The 22,390-nt window shown below is 42.4% G+C and overlaps 1 protein-coding gene across 6 annotated transcripts in view; it reads right to left on the bottom strand.

Annotated features, from left to right (window-relative positions):
• Positions 1-22,390, bottom strand: part of LOC144493066 (serine/threonine-protein kinase PAK 3) — a 240,624-nt gene that overhangs the window by 55,651 nt on the left and 162,583 nt on the right. For 5 of the 6 annotated variants that reach the window (XM_078211928.1, XM_078211929.1, XM_078211932.1 and 2 more), the window contains 3 exons: positions 13,521-13,674; positions 9,521-9,577; positions 6,013-6,050 (listed from right to left, as the gene is read on the bottom strand). In XM_078211928.1, the coding sequence (XP_078068054.1) occupies positions 6,013-6,050; positions 9,521-9,577; positions 13,521-13,674 (249 nt within the window). The remainder of the gene's footprint in view (positions 1-6,012; positions 6,051-9,520; positions 9,578-13,520; positions 13,675-22,390) is intronic. The other variant, XM_078211933.1, reaches the window with a different exon arrangement.

The following is a 22,390-nucleotide window of genomic DNA, read 5'->3' as shown; positions in this document are numbered from 1 at the left end:
TCAGAAGGCATTGAAGCCCTGGATGGTTGGGGGCATGGCTGGGCAGTGCCCACGTGACACTGCCAGCCTGGCACCCTGGTAGTGCTTCTTGCGCCTTAAGTGCCAAACCTCCAGAGCCAGGGGGCAGTGCCAAAATGCAGGGCTTGAGAGTTGGGGGCCTGGGGAAATAGGTCAATGATCCATGTTGGGGAGGGGGTAAGAAACATGCCTTCAATGAGGGTCCCGATGTGTGTGTATGGAGGGAGGGAGTCTTCACTTTCACTTTGTGATGGGGGCGCCCTTTAAAAGGGGCACCCGATTGCTGTGATGCCGGGCTTAATGATACATTTAGATCCTTCCCCTCGTAGAACTGGCTCAAAACCCATTCCCCTCCCAAAAAATGACCAAGTGCGGGAAGATAGTGATCCAATTTGTACTGGATGTGTTGGCGCGAATCGCACCGGTTTCCTAACCCAAAAATGACAGTTAATTTTTGGGAAAATTTCACCTAGAAAATCTTTTGAAACCAAATTTCTTTTATTTTTCCCCCCCCCAAAAAATATATATTCAGCTGGACTTTACTGTACCACAAGTTCCTCAGGGAAAAGGTTATGCGAACAACAGCTTTGATCACAAGTCCATTTACAAGTAATGCCCTCAAAGCTCTGCAGGAAAAGGAGATGGTGGGTCCTTTTGGATAGCTTCCGGAGCAGACGGTCAAATTCCTCATCACCGGAACTTTCAAACAAGCACCAAGACGTAGCTTGGCTGGTGCTGAGAAGGGTTTTCCTTCATACACACCGAGAGTTTCAGGGTCAATGCATACTATCCTCAAGGTAGCTGGGGTGGGGATGAAATAGTCATCAACTTCCTTCCAGAATGTGCCTTTCCAAAGCAGCTCTGGAAATTGTGCAGTTGTTTTTGTTGAGGTTCATCCCAATCCGCTACATTACGAGGTGCCACGCTCTCTGGACTGTTTCCAGAGGTGCACATGGAGGCAAATATCAACTGCTGCTGAATTTGGGTCACATCTTGAGGCACTAAGGGGCAATTTAGCATGGACCAATCCACCTCATCTGCACATCTTCAGACTGTCGGAGTAAACATGGCCACCCGCAGGAAATCCACGCAGACATGGGGAGAATGTGCAAACTCCACACAGACAGTGACCCAAGGCCAGAATTGAACCTGGATTCAGGGTGCTGCTAACCACTGTGCCACTCTAGCAAATAAGCCTAGGCCTGGGGATTAGTAGACCAGCGATATTATTACTATACCACCATCTCCCTCGTTCAAGGGGGGCAAAAATGAAAGTTGTTTGGCGATAGCTGCGGCCTGGTCTGCTCAGATATGTTGAGGTTGTGTTACAGCATGGCATATTCCAAGATCCAGGAATGGACTAAAGCTTGCTGTAACTACCATAAAGGTTCGATGGGTAAAAGGCCACAATTCCCACCTCTCCACAGCGCACTGACGGGTTGAAACTCATGTTAAAAAACCCTGGGGTGTATACGCCAGCGGATATTTGGCATGAAATGTACATATATATTGTAAATATACCCTGTAGTTGAGGTATCTCAATACACAGAGTACCACACACTTTTTTATTCATTTGTGGGACATGGGCATCACTAGCTGGCCATCCCTAGTTGCCCTTGGAGGGCAGTTGAGAGTCAACTACATTGTTGTGGCTCTGGAGACACAAGTAGACCAGACCAGGCAAGGACGGCAGATTTCTTTCCCCAAAGGACATTAGTGAACCAGATGAAAGCAATTAAACTGTTTGGCACTTGATGTACTTTTCAAATTTTATAAATAAAGTTTATTTTTGGGGGAAAATAAAACAAGACTTTAAGTTCAAACGATTTCCAGTTTTTTTTATAAAAACTTTAGTCAAACGGATAACTAGCTTAAAGCTATTAGTATTTCAATTCATTTATCACAAGGAATGCAGTCTTGAATGAATAGTGTACCTGCAGATGGCAGAAATTAGCGTGAATTGTAACTAATCATATTTTCCATTGGAATGTATTTTTTGGTACGATTACAAATTTGAAGACTTATGAATCAAATTAATTTGACTGCAAGAAGTTCTCACAATGAGAAATGAATAAATTAGCATTAGCGGCACTGCATTAATAGCCCTCAGCTTTGTCAAGTGTGACCACGGACAAAGCCTTTGCTGTTTTCCTCCGTTCACTGCCTTTTTTAATTTAACAATCCTCGTAGCTCTAAAGAGAAATCAGCTGAAGTGTCTAACCATGATTCCAGTCACCCAAATCACAATTAAAGATTAGAAATATATGTATAGAGTTCTTATGAAAGGGCACCAACTTGAAACATTAACTCAGTTTCTCTCTCGACAGATGCTGCCCGACTTGCTGAATATTTCCAGCATTTTCTGTGTTTATTTCATTTTCCCGTATCCACAGGACTTGGCTAATGTACTCTGCGTGATGTTCATGTTGTTTCAAATGATGTTAGTCCAGTTTTAAATATTCAACTCAATTCTTTGGAGATTTTTTTTCTTCATAAGAATGGAACAATTTAGACAGAAGTATTTCTCAGCAGGGCTATGGTAAGTACCCAGCACACTTGTGAAAGCCCAGCCTTAAAGCCAAACCCACAACTGTTTTGTTGGAGTCAAAGAATAGACTCAGAATGGTTACAGCACAGGAGACCGCCACTCGGCAGGTGTCTGCTGAGCCTCTGAAGGACCAGTTTACCTAGTGCCACTCTCCTGCCTTGCACATTTTCCCTTTTCAGATAATGATCCAACTCCCTTTTGCATGCCTCAATTGACCCTCCATCACACTGGCAAGCAGTGCATTCCAGACCCTAACCCCAGGCTGTGTGAGAAAGTTTTTCCTAATACCATCCATTGCTCCTTTTTCCAACTACTTTAAATCTGTGCCCTCTGGTTCTTGATTATTCACCAGTGGGAACAGTCTTTTGTTAGACTGTAACCAATGATAACATGGGGTCTGTTGTAGTGTGACCAATGGTAACAAGCTGCAAGGGTCAGCTGACCCAGTAAACTATGTAACCAATGACAAAATGTGATGATCAGCTCACTCAGTATAAATAAGAACCTGTTGGGATTTGTGGGGAGCTTGGAATGGCCCAGGATGAGGCCTTTATTTTTGATTTATAAGTTAGATTAGAGTAATTTTTGTTTTATTTTATTGCCTTCCATGGAAGAGTTCCTTCAGGAGGATCAACATCTTTCTCTATCTACTCTGCCCAGACCTCATGATTTTGAATACCTCTATCAAATCTTCGCTCAACCTTCTCTTCTCCGTTTAAAGTCCAGTCCAGGGATTTTATGGGGAAAACCTGAAGATTAAAAGACAAAGGCAGGGAGAACAATGAAGGACAGAAAAAATGAAAAGGACTTTGTGCTCGAGTTTATAATAGAAAAAGGTGCATTAGTTGGAAAAGAAGCTGCACTTCAGCGTTAAAAAGCACACTTTTAGTGTTGCCATGGTGCTTGTTACATCGGGAGGACCGGAGGCCATGAAGACCTCACAGGAGGCGAGGGGGCAGTGCTGCTTGGACAGTGCCAGTCTGGCACCCTGGCACTGGCCACTAGGCAGGGACTGAGGTGGGGGGGGGGGGGGGGGGGGGATTGCTAATGGGAGGTGGGGGAAACTGCACACTCTGCAACCAGCAATTGACGGGGGAAGAGCAGCAATTGCAAGGGGGGCAGCGAGAACAGGGTGGGAGTGCTTGATGCATCTATTTATGCTACTGCACAGGAAAGAGAGATCAATGCATGCACAGTGGTGCACTCTGAGGTAAGCAGTTGGCTTTATGGTGAGCATGGCCCCACCCTCTTGTTACTGCTGGAAAACAGCTCTTTCTTCATTTTTGCTCAGAGTGACAAGATTGGATTTTTGAAATTTGCCCAAAAACTGACCTGAAACTCTCCCGCTTTCACACTTGTTTGGCACTTGGTATTGTTTTGACAAGATCGCCCCACAAAGCTCTTCTTTTATTGAGAGAGTTTGTTGACTTGTTTAGTCTCACAGCTCTCCTCTGACACAAGCCAATGTAAGAGTTTTAACAACACCCACTGTGTTCACCCCAGTCCAACACCGGCATCTCCACATCATGACAAGCCAATGTTCCAGCAATACCCTATTTTATGTACTCAAAGACTATTAATACCCATCACCTATTTCTCTTAACATTAACAGTGTAATTCACACTAACAAACCCTATGTAATCGATAAAATGTCGGTTGACAGGCAGTGGCATTAATTGCCCTCAAGGGCCTCAATTAGTGGCAGAGTGAGAAGATCATCCACAGTCCTTTCCACCACAGATTTAATTACGGTGGGGGCAGGAAGGTGTCAAGTCTCCGCTATCCCCCTCTTGCCTGAAACAAGGGTGGGGGGGGGGGGGGGGGGGGGGGGGTGAAAAGGCACAAGATTCACCCAGAATTATCGCCTTCTCCTGCCCCACTCAAGCATGAGAATTCCATTTCTTACAATTGTCATCCTGGGTCAATCAATTTGGAATTCTGGAAGTTCTACACTCTGGTACTTCTCTCTCAATTTGTACCGAGACTATCCAAATGTATTGTTCTTGGGATCTTAAAAGTTAGCAGAATGACAAGATGTGTATTCTCCCAGACAGTTGTATGATTTTGCTACATCTTAAATGGCATCGATACTCTCCTCCGTATTTCCATTGTTACCAGTGCATCGAACTGTCTACCAATACTTGCCGTCTTGTCTGACGCATGAAACGTTATTTGGATGAGTTGCTGGAGGGCTGCAAGCAGCCCAAGAATGAGGGGTCCCGCAGGAGACTCGACGTTTTACAATTTACCGGGATGGAGTGAAGGCATGGTAGCTAAATTTGCAAACAAAGGTAGGTAGGAAAGTATGTGCTGAAGGAGACATATGGAGTTTGCAGATGGGTATAGATAGGTTGAGTGAGTGGGCAAAAATCCATTTGGAGTATAATTTGGGAAAAGGTGAAGTTGGCAGGAAGAATTTTAAAAAAGCAGTGTATTACTTAAATGGAGAGACTGCAGAATGTTAAAGTGCAGAGGGTTCCAATCATTCTTGTGCAAGAATTACAAAGTTAGTAGGCATATATAGCACATAATCAAGATGACAAATGGAATGATATCCTTTATTGAGAAGAATTGAACATTATGTTCCAGTTATGCAGTTTACATCTCATTTAAGGAATGATGCAAATGCTTTGGAGATGTTTCAAGAAGTTGACTTGATTAATTCTGTAGATGGTCATATCGACTCAAACGTTAACTCTGTTTCTGTCTCCACAGATGCTGTCAGACCTGCTGGGTTTATTCAGCAGTTTGTTTTTATGTCAGATTTCCAGCATCTGCAAAATTTTGCTTTTAGTTTCCGAGGTGGATACCTGGAATGAGCAGCTTGCCTTGTGAGGATAGCTAACTGGCGGAGCTTGTTTCCACCAGAGTTTAGAAGAGTAAGGGGTGACATGATAGAAGTGCATAAGATCCTGAATGCCATTGACAAGGTGGACATGGAAATGATGTTCCCTCTTGTGGGTGAACCCAGAATTAGGGGATACTTGAAATTAGCCCCCCCCCCCCCCCCCTCTCCACCACAGGACAGAGATGAGGAACCATTTTTTTTCTGAGGGTTGTGTGACTTTGGAACTCTGCCTCAGAAGATGGTGGAAACAGGGTGATTGAATATTTTTAAGGCAGAGATATATAGATTCTTGTTGGACAAGGAAATCAAATATTACCAAGGGTAGATGGGAATGTGGCATTTGAAACAAACATCTTATTTAATGGCAGGGCAGGCTTCGGGGCCAAATGGCTTATGTTCGTACTTGGGAGAGTAAAGGCAGAAATTGAGGAAGGAACAAGAAAACATGGAATGGAATATAAACCGAATTGCTGCAAACCGTAAGAGATATTCTCGAGACAGAGTAATTAATCTGAACAGTTCACAACCTTCCACATGTTCTTGAGAATTAGATGTCAGTTTGTCAATCAGCCTATCTGAAGCTTGCTTTAATACTCACCAGAGCATTTGCTGCTATGTATCCATCAGCTGGTTTATCTGCAAAGGTTAAAAATACACAGCATCTGTAGTTTCATGTATGAGGTATTCTTGGCAATCTTTTATTCAAACAACAGATTTTACACACAATATTCAACATCTTTGATTCTGAAAATCCAATTCTGCTGTCAGTGTTTAGGAACTAGCAGTAGTAGCTTGGCCCAAGTCCATCTCTTTTTAGTTGATCTCAATCCTATCTCTTATTTATACATCTCCTTCAGTGGCCTTCCTTGGTAGCTTATTTATTATAAAGAAATATTGTGAGAATCATCTTGGTTCTAGTTTACCCATTTTTAATTTGTTTTTCTGAGATTTGAACTCTGTCTGATCAATCTAATCAATATTTAGCGACATAAAATTTAACCACCCTTCATAATCTGCAAAAACTTTGCCATTAGTATATTAAAACCAATCTCCAGAATGTGACATTTTTATAAACTTTCAATCTCTCATCAAGAAATCACATGGAAGTTTAGTCTCATGTCAGGTACTCTTATCATGATGTGATTTCATCTACACAACTACTTGCTATACTGTCCTATTTTTTATTTATGGTGATATGTCCTTCAGAGAAAGGCAATAATGCTTATTGTATGCTTGAAATAAATTAACATTAAACTAATGCTTTCGGAGCAGGGGTGGTTGGGGAGGTGTATGCTTAATATTGCTTTAGGATCATTTGACTCCACTGAATAATATAGGCCAGATCTTCGGTTCCACTGCTGTCAATAGGATTTCCCATTGTAGCCACCCCATACCACTGGGAAATCTGCAGCAGGAGTGCACTGCGGCGCGACCAGAGAATCCACCACTAGTGAACAGCTGGAGAATTGCATCCATAGACTGGGGTCAAGAACAGAGTTTCAACATATGAAAAGAATCAAAAATTTTGCCAGTGGGTCAAATATTGGATTATTTCAAAGCAAGCAATACTTCAAATTGTATCACATTTTTCCATAAAACCCTTGACTGATACGTTATATCCATAAATGTCCAGTGAGAGTCTCCCTTTTATTGCCTCAAATTTTGCTTCTCCTTTCCTTCGCATATTGGGTTATAATTCCAACAATTTTGGAAGCTATTCAGTACCACATTCAATTTTTTAAAATATATATTTATCCATGGGACATGGGTGTCACTGGCTGGGCCAGTATTTATTGCCCATCCCTAATTGCCCAAGGGCAATTGAAAGTCAACCACTTTGCTGTGGCTCTGGAGTCACATGTAGGCCAGACCGGGTAAGGGCGGCAGATTTCCTTCCTTAAAAGGTCATTAGTGAATCAGATGGGTTTTTCTGACAATCGTTTCATGGTCATCAGTAGATTCTTAATTCCAGGTATTATTTTTTGTTGAATTCAAATCATCTGCGGTGGCAGGATTCGAACCCGGGTATTTCTTGATGCATGAACCTTAGCAAAAAGTAATACTATTTTACTGTGGGGATTGTCCCAAATCAACCTCCTCCCTCACCTGACAGCCTGAAACATACTCTTACAGCTCAGATCACTGGTTAATAATCAATAGCAAGAAATCAGGCCAATTTTGTTTCTTTACTCCTGAGTCTAGGGATGCAGAGGTCAATTATAATGTCTTCATAATCAGCCCAGTTGAGATCAGAAAATTCATCAAACCTTGTGCTATTGGTGTGAACCAGTGGCAGCCATGACTTCAGCTCCAAAGGCTCAAGTTCTTAATTCCTTCCCTAAAATCTCTACCTCTCCTCCTGCTTTACATCGCTCCTTCAAACCTACTTTTTAAACAAGAATTTGGTCACCTGTGCTAATATCTCCATGCACGGCTTGCTGTCAAATTGTGTTTGATAACCCTCCTGGGATATTTTATGATTATCCTGCCGCTATACAAATGCAAGTTGTTTTACTGCTCAGAATCATAGCAGAAAATGGCATTTGCCAATCAAGTATGGTCCAGCTTTAAGACACAAACTTGGCGTAAAAGAGAGCGGGGTCCAAGGATGGAATCTCCCACTATCTCCACAAACCATCTCATGGAAAAATGTGCTACCAACCATTTCCCAACATATACTAACTAGCATCAGGCAACGTTCCTCTCAAGCTGCACGTACTTGGAAGATTCACCCTTAAATTTAACCTTGATGTCAATCGTTCTCAGTTGCCTTACAAACTTCAATTGGGTTTCTACCATCATGGTATATAGTCTGACGAGATGGGCAACTAATGAGAGATTGGACGGACTGACCAAGAAGGGTTCTCAGTATGAAGCGTACAGGTAGACCACTGCCACATTAACTATCATCATTCATTTGCCACCAGTCAAATGAAGGATCGATCAAGTTCAGCACTGCTAAATAGCACCTAATATTCCCAACCAGATATCTGACACCCAATTCCCGCACCCCCAGAAAATTTCTACATGAAAGGCAATTGTTAACTGTCACCTAAATTAAGTACAAGAAACACTTTTGTTGCTCAATTGCCACACAAATGCATATCTAGGAGTTTTTGATCAATTAGCATGGTACCCTTCACGTTTCCTGCAAAGGAAGCTTAGTACATTTCATTAAAGACTACTGGGTAGAGAGAAACAGAGACTGGCTTCCATTGCACATTGGAGGTTCCAAATTTGAACTTGTTCAGCTTCCCAAAAAAATGAGAACTAGCTCAAAGCTCATGGCTTAACTTCATTAAAGAGACTCTTCCAGAAGATTATTCAGATACTTTTGAAGTTTACATTCAGATAATTGAAATCTAAACTCCACATTTAAACTAGGGCAGCATGTGGGCATGAAAACATTGCCTTGGTACTGCAACATGGCTGCACAAAGATCATGGCTCTCCAGGAACTAACACTCCCTCCAAAGATTGCAATGGAGCCCAACAATCTGATCCAGACAGCTCCCACCCTAAAGACTGCAAGGGAATCCGATGGATATGGCCCTTCCCCAAAACTGCAAGGGAATTCTATGCTCATTGTTCACCCCTCAAAGACATGCACATGCAACCTCCCTCCAGCTGGAGCTGTGACAAATCAGAAGCATCCCTACTCAACAGCACCAAGTTAGAAACATTTTGTATGCACGTTGACCCTTTACAGATTTGACATGCCATGATCAAAATGTTAACAGGATGCAAATCATATATAGACTGTGCAGACCCATTACAGATTCTCTACGCATAGAACTTTCTGGCAGGTTGCAAAATCTGATCCCACATATGCACAGAGATCATTTTCTTTTCCTCTACGGACAGGAGCAGGCCTTTTTTTTTTCTCCAAGACTATCTGTATGAATCCAAATTTAGTTAAACTTTATATTTTCCAAATTGACTTTGTCGGGGTCTTGGTTGAATCAGTCTGGATCAGAACTGTCAATTTGGCTCTCATCCCTAGGGATTCCCTTCTGCCTTTTATTTTCCGCCATCGTACCCTGTCTCCCAACTATCTACCAGTCATTTTCAAATCAATGTCATAGATTCAAAAATCAGGCAACCAACCAGTTATCTCTGCGCACTTGTACTGCTTTAGAAGGGGGACCATCAGTGAATAGACTGCTGCAATAAAATTCAAACAGCTTTTAAACGCAATGTGATTGGAGAGAAATTACAGAAAGTCTCATACGAAGTATATATACTTTTATCAGTATTGTACTGGTTACTTATCTCAATAAAGACATAAGAAACGACTGAAAAAAAAAACTGTTCAAAAGGAGTGGGAGAGCAGGGGAGGGACAGGAATTTGATTTTAGTCAGATCTACCACTGGAATTTGTACTTCATGATAAATATTAAGTTTAAATAGAAGTGCAAGCCACTGCAGTGTTATCTTGAAGTGGCAACACCTTCAAAGATGTGTTTAGCAAGATTCTTGCTGTGCAAGCAACACAAATAATGTAAATCACATCGTAACTGCCACAATGTCCCTTATAAGTGGCATCATTGTGGTAAAAATGCAACACAGTCTCCTATGCCTCTTCTAAAAGATTTAACCATCACTTTGAAGGGGTTAATGCCTTTGAATTGTTTCAAAAATAAATGTCTGACATTGAAAATGCTTCAATATAAAACAACCGGTTTATTTCTTGGTAATCTAGCATTTTTGTTTAAGACCCAAATACTGCCTGTGTCATGCAAACAACAAATCCAACCCCTCAGCTGTTGCCTTCAATTTACTTTCACCTATGCTGCACCTCTCCAAACATAGCTGTACTGCAGCAAAAGATCAAGCATCTACCGTTTCACATGGAAAATTAAACATCAAGGAACACAAGGGAGATTTTAGATTGTAATTACATCTCATCATGCTAACTGGCCAAGCTGGGCTATTCGAGGTTGAAATTTCTCAAAGGTACAATTTTTGATTAATTTACAAAAATGTAAAATTCTGATGTGCTATTTCAAAGTATTAACCCAGTTGAAAAGGCTTAAAATTGTACATGAGTAATAGGAACACTGAATTATTTCTACCCCTTGTTTGTGATGGATTACTGCATGCAACTCACTTCCAGCTATAACTATCTATAATTGAACATGACTGAACCAGTTATAACTCCATACTTTGCATCCAGTAGTCACGACCCCACTATATACTTGTACTCATTGCAGAAAATCCTGGTAAAATGCAGTGCATAATTCCTTGATTTAAGCTGTTCTCCCTGTCATGTCACATTGACATGCAGACAGACCATTGTGCAGCCCAGCTATGAAAAAATGAAAGCACATAGGCATAATAAGGAGCGTGTCTGCAAGCTGATGAAATAATGATGCCTTCACGGCAGGTACAAATGCACAATGATGACCTCAGTTGCCACTTGGAAACAGAAGTGGAGTGGGGGTGGGGGAATTGTGACTTTGACTAGTAGCGAATCAGCTGTCCATTATACCTCTCCCAATTACACTGGAGTCAATGGAGATGAGAATCGAGAGAAACTCTTGGTCCAATAACTCCCATTCTAGACAAAGCCAAAATTATCCCAAGGGTCTCTGATTCGAAGAAATGCAGACTTAAGCCGCAGGCCTTCAAGTGACACAAACTCTGTGTGTTAAGTGGCATGGCAGTGTTAGCATTTTGAAGCACCAGACAGGTGATGCTACTGAGCAAGGGGTTGAAGGTGCTTCTCTATTTTACTGGATTCCTCAGTTTCCTTCTGCAAAGTGGAACCTCAAAAAGGGAGGGAGGGGGTAGCGAAGAAACAAGCAGAAGAAAAGTCATTGTAGCACTCTTAAAATACCTCTTACTGGTTGGTACAAGAGTGGCACAGAGGGAAGCCTGGGAGCAGAATGTATATCTCACCATCGCAGCAAAAGGATAGAGAAAGAAACAACAATAACAATTACAGAATAATACAGTGGCTGAAATTCTTCACTAATTTTAGCAAAAATGTAATTGCAAGTATGAAGTAGTGGAATATCGCTTTACGCTCATATCTACGTCACTGACAAATACTGGAATTTGAGTCTCAATGTTAATAGAGAACTGAGTCCCAACATTAAAAATATAATGAGTTGGTACACCTGATTCAGGTCTGCCTAGAGATGCAAGTCCCCTCACTCTTCCACCTGTAATGGGCTCTTAAGTGAAATGCACTTAGATATAGTCTTTACCCAGATTAGATTCAGAGAACTAAACTGCCCTTGTAAATTGTACACTCAGAGGGTCAGGGGTAGCTTGTGTGGAAATTGAGGGGCTACACTAATATAGGGCAAGGTGTGGACAGGTCTTCGGAGGTTGGATGAAGTCACATTATTGAGCAGTGTCTACTCTGTATCTGAGCATGACTTAGGAATGTTTGAAATTAGATATGGGTATGGGGTGGAGAATTTTCAATATGCGAGGTGAAGCAAAATTGTGTATTTGTCCATAAATAATATGATTTTCACCTTAAATGTGAAAAGGAAATCCTCCCCCGGCTGTCCATTCCATTAGCAATCACATTCCCAGCCTGACAAGGCAAAGCTTCACTAAGAAATGCAACCAATTAACCATTCTTTATCCCTGAGTCACCACAATGCACCACCTCTGCAGCACTAAGTGTGCTCTTCGTGCGATGGAAGCTCTAAATTTTAAAAATTAAATATAATTTTGTCTCAGTGAGCATAACTTTACACGAGGACAGCCAAAATAATTCTCATTTCTGACTGGTTAAACTCAACTGGCAAAATGGCAGTCAAGTCTTTTCCTGCTAATGGAACTGAAACTCTGTGAACATATTCTCCATCGCAATCTGCACAGAGTTTGGATGATCTGTAATCAAAGTTAAAAACTGCGTTCAAACTGAAAGACTAAACCAAAAATGTATTGATACACCAAAAGAACCCTTGCTCCAAAGGAGAACCAACTCGAGAATGAAAATCTCCAGCCTCTTATTTTATATTTCTGCCAACTGAAAAAAAAAAAGCACCAAATTTCTTTTTTTCTCCCCCCTCCCCAGTTTTTCTTTTTCTCTTCCCTTCCTGCCATCTCTTCACCACTTCCAATACCTTTTTGCCCCCTTCCCCCTCACATTCTCCTTTACCTCATTCACCTGTTCCCTCTGCCCTTCTTTCCAACTCTCCTGTCCCCTTCCGATCTAGTCTCTTGCCTTATTCCCCATCTCTTCCCAAACTGTTGGCTCCTCCCTTACAAAAGGTGGCACAGTGATTGGCACAGCGCCCTCACAGCACCAGGGACCCGGGTTTGATTCCCAGAATATGCACACAGTCTGCCTCTTGTCTGTGTGAGTTTCCTCCGGGTGCTCCGGTTCCCTCCCACAATCGGAAAGATACACTGGTTAGGTCGATTGGCCATGCCAAATTCTCCCTCAGGTGTACCCAAACAGGAGATTTTCACAGTAACTTCATTGTAGTGTTAATGTAAGCCTACTTGTGACACAAAATAAACTTTTCCAATTTCATCCCATCTGCAGTTCTGCGGCCATTCTCACCCTCTGCACTGCTCTCCTTCTTGGAACCCTTATTTCTTGCTCACCCCATCCTCAGTCACCCACCACTCCCTTGCAAGCATTATTACTCGACTTTCTAACCCTACTCGAGTTTAAAAAACCCTTGGCCTTCAATCCCATTCAATGAAACTGACTCTCAACATTTTTTCCCCCCCAGAATAACAAAGAAAATATTAAGCAATGGTGTATGATTAATTATTTAACATTAGTCTGTTACTTCTTCCAGTGAGAATTCACAATATTGTAGTATCATTTTGCAACATAATACACAGATTCGGGTGCTAGAATGTCAGCTTCAAACCCAACACCCGCAAACAACTAAATTTAGCATACTAGCAACATGACAGAAAAATTTGCACTTTGTGCATGCTAAATGGAAAATGCGATGTTAAATAAATAGTCCAATACATATATATATAAAAAAAAGTGAATTTTACAGTTCTATAGACATGTGCAAGTCATGAATTCAGAGTCCCAGTCTAGCATCCTAGAAATTATACTGGGGAATTTCTGGTACACTTGCATAAGATACTGCATGGAGAGATTACAGGTCCTTACCTCCAGAGGTAAAACTCATGTATTTCTGATTATTCACAGTCTCTTTGGAATCGTAGAATTTCAGGACATCCAGAACAGCTTGAGGGTTTTTCTTCTGCTCCAGTTTAGTAATGTTGGATGTCTGTAAAAGTCTTGCCCATTGCTCAGGAATACCCTAGTTGAAAAGGTTAAAAAGAAAAATCAAAGGCTTGAAGGACCACACTATTTTTTAAAAAAGAGTTCTTAATGCAGTCACTAGACACTAGATGTCTCGCTGAAGTCAGTAGGCTCATTAGCCTCAGAGCAAGATGGGCAAGGTGTCTGTGCTTTCCCCATCTCCTCCTGGTTTGATTTTATTTACTTATTGATTTAAAATCTACTTAGCATGAATAGCCCATTACGTTGATTTACCTTCCATTCTGGAGACAGCACAGGAAAATGTTAGAGGAACCACTGGGATGTGCAGTAACTAGCAGCTTGACACAGCCAAAAGAACCTGCTCCTCCCCCAACCCCACAACCTAATTTCTTATCCTACGTGGCTACAAACGGAAGCACCTTAGAAGGATTCTGCCTTGTAACAATTTCCTGAAGCCTGTGCTATGGAGAGTTTGAAATAGAAATTGAGGCTCGTTCAGCAGCAGCTGGGTTACCAAGGCAACGGTTTACATTTGCAATAAAATGCAAATCAATCCCACCAGGAGATCTAAACACTTAATTCCAGTGGGAGTTCCAACTTATGTAACGTAAGCATGACTGGATTTATCACAGATACATTAGTCATGAGAGCCTCTGCCAAAAATGGTAGCTTTGACAAAACAGGTCAGATTCTTCTAAAGGACTTGACACACTAGGAGCTAATCCCTGGTCTCAAAGCCATAAAATCCCACCCAAGATCAACAGACCTTTACATGGTCCGCCCCTCACCACTCCGATTCCCATGGTGGGCGGGATGGTAAAATTCCAGCCTGGGAGTCAGAATGGTCACAGAAATTATGATCCCAGGCACAAACCCCCGGTTACATTTCACAGTGGTGGTGTCCCTGGGATAGTTGAAGGAAATTAGCCAATGTTCTTATTCGCAATCATTGTACAGGAACGCACTAATAGCAGTGTGTGTCTGTGGACACCAGAGACAAGGAATGGACATTTGCAGTAGATTGTTCTGTCAGGAAACCTGTTTGAATCCTCATCATAGAATCCCTACAATGCAGAAGGAGGCCATTCGGCCCATCAAATTTGCAACAGCTCTGACGGTGTCTTACCCATATTAAGGCCCAGACCAGAAACTCCGAAGTCTTTTATGAAGTTAACCTAGACCCTAAATTTTACATTTGATTTTGGCATTAGGGTGAACATAAGGCGTTTCACTCCACACATGATTCAAGTAACTGGCTAGGAAGCTTTTATCAAAACAAACTTTATTTAAGAACACTGTTAGAATATAACCAAAAAAACTTTTACCAATTAAAAGACTCAGACATGGCAAAGTATAAACCTTAACAGCTAGCTATCTCGGTCTATGGGAATTGCTTTTAAATTGGAACAACATACTTGTTTTTGTGCTAATTCTGAAGGGTGTATGTTCACATGATGCTGGATTTTCAACACTTATGAACAGAGATCCACATAGCAGTTTCCAAACCAGCAACTCTCAGAGAAAGATCCATTCTCTCACAGCAGAATCTTATCTTCTGGTAGATTCCAGTCTCCAACTTGAGGGGAAAAGAGAGACACTGCTCTCTCTCTCTCAACTCCAAAGCAGCACCCAAGCTTGAATATACTGTGTAAGCCCAGCTTCCCCGATCACATAACCATTCTTGCCAATCATCCCAATCAAGCCCCACTGTAAAATCCCAGGGGGAAAAAAAAACCCAGCACAACAGCATTAGTTCAGATTAAAACCAGCATTTGAGCCACTAGAAGCAATTATGCGGCTGCAGCAACAATTCAGAATGGTCACAGAAATTAGGATGATCCCAGGTGGACACAATGGCACCGAGTGCATAGAACTGCTACAAAGATCCTGTGCAAGAACATGGTTCAAATACATTTCTTAAAAAAGGAATAGTATCGTCACACTCGGCTCTCTTACACAAGTAAAAATCAATTTTCCCTGCAATCATTCTCCAGAGAGAGAATTGATGGCTTCTGGAAAAGATGGAAAAGCAAGCAGAGAGGAAAAATTGCAGTCCCCCCCATCCTACTCAATAAGAACAGGGATCGCATGCCCAATGCACTGGCTCTTTTTCCCTTACTTCCCCTGGTTTCTGCAAGCCTTGCATTAATAATAATAAAGCAATGAGGCAGCTTGGTGGTTACAAATGTATGGTAATCCTTTCAGACATGGTTAGGACTCCCTGATTTACACAGACAGATACTTGGCCCCCTCTGCACAACTGTGACACCAAGATTGGAAATCTTGAATCTTACAACCATCTGCTGTGAGAACATGACGAACCTCCATAAATTCCAGCGATCCAGCACTTAATTTTGGTGCAAGAAAATCCACAAGAAAATAAACAGTGATTGCAAAGGTTTCTCTCCAATATATCTTATATTCTTTATAAATCATTCCGCCATGAGAGGCAACCCAAATTAAAATCTAAGCAGTTTTTTTTTTTAAATGGCCAATTCCTCGAGTTGTTGCACAATGGCCACTCACCCCTCCCTCCAACAACCACTTCCCCAAGCTCTACTCCAGAGGTAATAAAAGGTAGTGTTAAGGTATTGATCGGAAATCCCAAGGTACGTTTATAAAGTTCAACTAGACACCAGCAGCTTTTCTATTTTGGCATTGTGAGGATAAGATGTTTTACTCCAGGTGTGATTTTGACACATTATTTTTAAATTTTGGGAAGCTTTTATCAGAACAGAGTTTAACTAATGAATTAGCTAAACTATTGCCAGTCCTGGAGCCTCCAAAAACCCCTTTGGAGAAGGAGAGAGAGAGAAGGAGAGAGAGAGAGTGAGCGCAAGAGCGAAAAAACCTGGCAGTAACTGGCATAGTAGATAGTGAAGAACGCTTTCCAAGATTGCAACGGGATCTTGATCAATTGGGCCAGTGGGCTGACAAACGGCAGATGGTGTTTAATTTAGATAAATGCGAGGTGATGCATTTTGGTAGATCTCTTTCTCTCACTCGGTTAATGGTAGGGCATTGGGGAGAGTTACAGAACAAAGAGATCTAGGGGTACATGTTCATAGCTCCTTGAAAGTGGAGTCACAGGTGGACACAGTGGTGAAGAAGGCATTCAGCATGCTTGGTTTCATTGGTCAGAACATTGAATACAGGAGCTGGGACGTCTTGAAGTTGTACAAGACATTGGTAAGGCCACATTTAGAATACGGTGTACCGCTGGTCACCCTATTATAGAAAGGGACATTTTTTTTTTTCTAGTTTAATAGAATCCAGAAAAGATTTACCAGGACTTGATGGTTTGAGTTAGAAAGAGAGGCTGGATAGATTGGGACCTTTTTCCACAGGAGCATAGGAAGCCGAGGGGTAATCTTATAGAGGTCTATAAAATAATGAGGGCCATAGATCAGCTAGATAGTCAATATCTTTTCCCAAAGGGGAGTCCCACAGTAGGGGAGTCTAAAACTAGAAGGCATTGGTTTAAGGCAAGAGGGGAGATAAAAAAGTGTCCAGAGGGGCATTTTTCAGAGGGTGGTGAGCATCTGGAACAAGCTGCCAGAGGTGGGTACAATTTTGTCTTTTAAAAAGCGTTTAGACAGTTACATGGGTATATAGAGGGATTTGGGCCAAATGTGGGCAATTGGGATGAGCTTAGGGGTTTTAAAAAGAAAAGTGGAGGCATGGACAAGTTGGGCCAAAGGGCCTCTTTTCATGCTGTAAACCTCTATGACTATGATAACTGCCTGTTTTTCCCTGTAAGCTTAGCTCTTCCCCTTAAGCACGTCTGTCAATCAACCTAATCAAAAACCTACTCTAAACCCCAGGGGAAAACCCAAATAAACACAAATGCATCAACTCAGATTAAAACAAACATTGCTCACCAAAATCAATTAATTAGCCTGCATTCTCAGCATGTTTTACAGACAAATTGGCACCGTGCAAAACATACCTCCCACAAGAAACATGATATACATTTTGGTATTAACGTGAGGATAAGGTGTTTCATTCCTGGTGTGATTCTATTGAAACACTAGGAAGCTTTTATCAAAACAAACTTTATTTAACAATACAGTTTAACTATACAAATGAATCAGCTTATCTTTTACCAACTGAAATTCTTAAACATGACCCAAATCTTAGCTGCTAATCTATCTCGATCAGTTCCAATTCAAACAAACAATCTTCTTCTTATAGATTTAAACTCCTCTTCAAAATCTATTAGCAACACATCAGCTTACATGCTTGTACTTGGGCTGTCAGTGTTCCCCCCCTGACCTCCGTCAACTCCAACTTGACTGGAATTTTCACCTGCCGGTGGCCATTTTTAAAGGTTGTGTTCATTGAGTTGGGCAAAACTGACACAGGGACAAAAACCTGGGCCCCTAGTGTTATAATGACTCATTTATCACTGCAGACTCTTAATTACCCCATTGAGGTGACATTTTAGAATATTCAGCCAAAACAGGTTCCTCAATTCTAATCTGTGTAATTTGGCTGAGGGAGTTCTTCCACAAACCCCAAGAGGCCAACAACGAACACAATGAGACAGCCAATGAACCGGAACAGCCGACAGAGAGATCCGCAGTGCATCCGAAGAGGAAAGAGTCGAATTGGACTCCTCCGGAAGGCCGCTGCCCTCGACTTGACATGTATGCCCAAGCCGTCAGGAGGTGCGTCAACACCAAATTCATCAGCCGCACTCACAAGACAGCCCCGAACATCACCCAAGCACAACGTAACGCCATCCACGCTCTCAAGACCAACCGCAACATTGTCATCAAACCAGCAGACAAAGGAGGGGCCATCGTCATACTGAACAGAACAGATTACTGCAAAGAAGTGTACCGACAACTCAACAACGAGGAACACTACAGACAGTTACCCGCAGATCCGACCAAAGAACACACCCGTCAACTCAACACTCTGATCAAGACCTTTGATCCGGACCTTCAGAACACCCTCCGTGCTCTCATCCCACGTACTCCCCGCGTTGGAGATCTCTACTGCCTCCCGAAGATACACAAGGCAAACACACCCGGCCGTCCCATCGTATCGGGCAATGGGACCCTGTGCGAGAACCTCTCCGGCTATGTCGAGGGCATCCTGAAACCCATTGTACAAAGAACCCCCAGCTTTTGTCGCGACATGACGGACTTCCTACGGAAACTCGGCACACATGGAGCAGTTGAACCAGGAGTGCTCCTCGTCACAATGGATGTCTCGGCACTCTACACCAGCATCCCCCATGACGATGGCATTGCTGCAACGGCCTCAGTGCTCAGCGCCAACAACTGCCAGTTTCCAGATGCAATTTTACATCTCATCCGCTTCATCCTGGACCACAATATCTTCACCTTCAACAACCAGTTCTTCATCCAGACACACGGAACAGCCATGGGGACCAAATTTGCACCCCAATATGCCAACATCTTCATGCACAGGTTCGAACAAGACTTCTTCACCGCACGGGACCTTCAACCGATGCCATACACTAGATACATCGATGACATTTTCTTCCTTTAGACTCATGGTGAACAATCACTGAAACAACTATATGATGACATCAACAAGTTCCATCCCACCATCAGGCTCACCATAGACTACTCTCCGGAATCGGTTGCATTCTTGGACACGCGCATCTCCATTAAGGACGGTCACCTCAGCACCTCACTGTATCGCAAGCCCACGGATAACCTCACGATGCTCCACTTCTCCAGCTTCCACCCTAAACACGTTAAAGAAGCCATCCCCTACGGACAAGCCCTCCGTATACACAGGATCTGCTCGGATGAGGAGGATCGCAACAGACACCTCCAGACGCTGAAAGATGCCCTCATAAGAACAGGATATGGCGCTAGACTCATTGATCAACAGTTCCAACGCGCCACAGCGTAAAATCGCACCGACCTCCTCAGACGACAAACACAGGACACAGTGGACATAGTACCCTTCGTTGTCCAGTACTTCCCTGGAGCGGAGAAGCTACGGCATCTCCTCCAGAGCCTTCAACATGTCATTGATGAAGACGAACATCTCGCCAAGGCCATCCCCACACCCCCACTTCTTGCCTTCAAACAACCGCACAACCTCAAACAGACCATTGTCCGCAGCAAACTACCCAGCCTTCAGGAGAACAGTGACCAAGACACCACACAACCCTGCCACAGCAACCTCTGCAAGACGTGCCGGATCATCGACACAGATGCCATCATCTCACGTGAGAACACCATCCACCAGGTACACGGTACATACTCTTGCAACTCGGCCAACGTTGTCTACCTGATACGCTGCAAGAAAGGATGTCCCGAGGCATGGTACATTGGGGAAACTATGCAGACGCTGCGACAACGGATGAATGAACACCGCTCGACAATCACCAGGCAATACTGTTCTCTTCCTGTTGGGGAGCACTTCAGCGGTCACGGGCATTCGGCCTCTGATATTCGGGTAAGCGTTCTCCAAGGCGGCCTTCGCGACACACGACAGCGCAGAGTCGCTGAGCAGAAACTGATAGCCAAGTTCCGCACACACGTGGACGGCCTCAACCGGGATATGGGGTTCATGTCACACTATTTGTAACTCCCACAGTTGCGTGGACCTGCAGAGTTTCACTGGCTGTCTTGTCTGGAGACAATACACATCTTTTTAGCCTGTCTTGATGCTCTCTCCACTCCCATGGTTTTGTTTCTTAAAGACTTGATTAGTTGTAAGTATTCGCATTCCAACCATTATTCATGTAAATTGAGTCTGTGTCTTTATAAGCTCTGTTTGTGAACAGAATTCCCACTCACCTGAAGAAGGGGCTTAGAGCTTCGAAAGCTTGTGTGGCTTTTGCTACCAAATAAACCTGTTGGACTTTAACCTGGTGTTGTTAAACTTCTTACTGTAATTTGGCAGTGACAGGCACTTTGGAAAAATTGTGGACCACTACAGCTATAAATGAGTGTCAGCATCTGGCACACCAAAACAAGACATGTCAGGAAATTCTGTGGCCATTTAGAAGGCTCAGTGTGGTCAGCATGCATCTTCCTTTAACAAGGAACAACAGGAGTAAAGCCATCATTGACTGCCATACACAATGACTTGAAAACTGAAGGGAAATGTTATTGACAGGACTTTAACAGTCACCTCTGCAATTGCCACATTTTAAAAAAAAAATCTATTTTCAAGAAATGTTTGTGAAAATCTTTCAAACTCTGGAGCCATACGCTTTCAATAAAAGTCATGTGAGCCATCATAGAAATAAATCTGCTATCCAAAATTGATAATTTAATTTCACATTGATTGGCAGATTGTCATTTTTAAACACTTTTTTTTTTAAATTTGAAATTGATTGGGGCTCAGCCTAAAGGAAAAAAAATCTTTTGCAAAAAGTCAGCCAGCAAAAGTCTCAACTACTTCTAAAAATACACCAGCTGCTGATGCTTCTTTGAGAGGCACTGTTATCTGGAGGGTTATGCATCGCCCCTTGACTGAAGTGCATCATTTCGATAGAAAAGCTATTCAGCTACTCAAAATAAAAAAAGGAGCCCCTGTATTATCTTTTTTTTAATTCATTCGTGGGACATGGGCGTCGCTGGCCAACCAGCATTTATTGCTCATTCTTATATGCTCATTCCGTGGGGCAGCACAGTGGCAGAGTGATTAGCACTGCTACCTCACAGCACCAGAGGCCCGGGTCACTGTCTGTGTGGAGTTAGCCCGTTCTCCCTGGGTTTCCTCCAGGTGCTCTGGTTTCCTCCCACAGTCCAAGAGATGTGCTGGTTAGGTGGATTGGCCATGCTGAATTCTCCCTTAGTGTATCGGAACAGGCACTGGAGTGTTGGCGACTGGGGGATTTTCACAGTAACTTTATTGCAGTGTTAAATGCAAGTCAACTTGTGACTAATAAATAAACTTTAACTTTGTTGCTGGAGGGCAGTTGAGAGTCAACCACATTGCTGGTGCTCTGTAATCACATAGGCCAGACCAGCAAAGACAGATTTCTTTCCCTAAAATTTCTGACAATCGACAATGGTTTCATGGTCATCAGTGGATTCTTAATTCCAGATTTCTTTTTATTGAATTCAAATTCCACCATCTGCCATGGTGGGATTCAAATCCAGGTCCCCAGAACAGCTGAATTTCTGGATTAATAGTCTGGCGATAATACCACTAGCTCATCGCCTCCCCTGCAAACAGCAGTGGAGTGACAAATCTGGGAAGTAATAATGTCAGATCGGAAAACTTGTCTTGAAAGCACTCTCCATGTACTTGCGTTCCTAAATGAAAATTAATTTTAAAATTTCTATAAGTTTAAAGGAAAAAAAAGGAAGAATGCAGTTTTATATGTGTTCATTTATTTTACCTATCAATGCAGTACAAACCATTGTAGGTATAGGACATTTATGAATATGTTCTTTCAGTTATTAGGGACCCTCAGTCAGAATGGATGTAGAAAACTCACCCCAACACTGTATTGTGCACTCTCTCCTTTCCTTCACCCGTGTGCTCTATGAATGGTATGTTTCAGTCTATATAGGTGTGCAAGAAAAGCCATTTCCCAATACATGTGACAATAAATCAAATCCTGCCACTGCTTCATTCATTTCACAGTAAGTTAACGCTGAGGCCTTAATGTAACGAAGTGTAATGATGTTGAGTGTGCATTGGACAAATGACCTGTCTTTACTCTTAAATTCTTCCAGAATTTTAGAGCAGAGAGATTTTTTTTCCCTAAAAAAAAAACAAAGTAAAATTACAAGTTATAATTT

Source organism: Mustelus asterias, chromosome 4 (assembly GCF_964213995.1).
Source record: "Mustelus asterias chromosome 4, sMusAst1.hap1.1, whole genome shotgun sequence".
Taxonomy (NCBI): Eukaryota; Metazoa; Chordata; class Chondrichthyes; order Carcharhiniformes; family Triakidae; genus Mustelus; species Mustelus asterias.
This window is presented reverse-complemented; position numbering and strand designations above follow the sequence as displayed.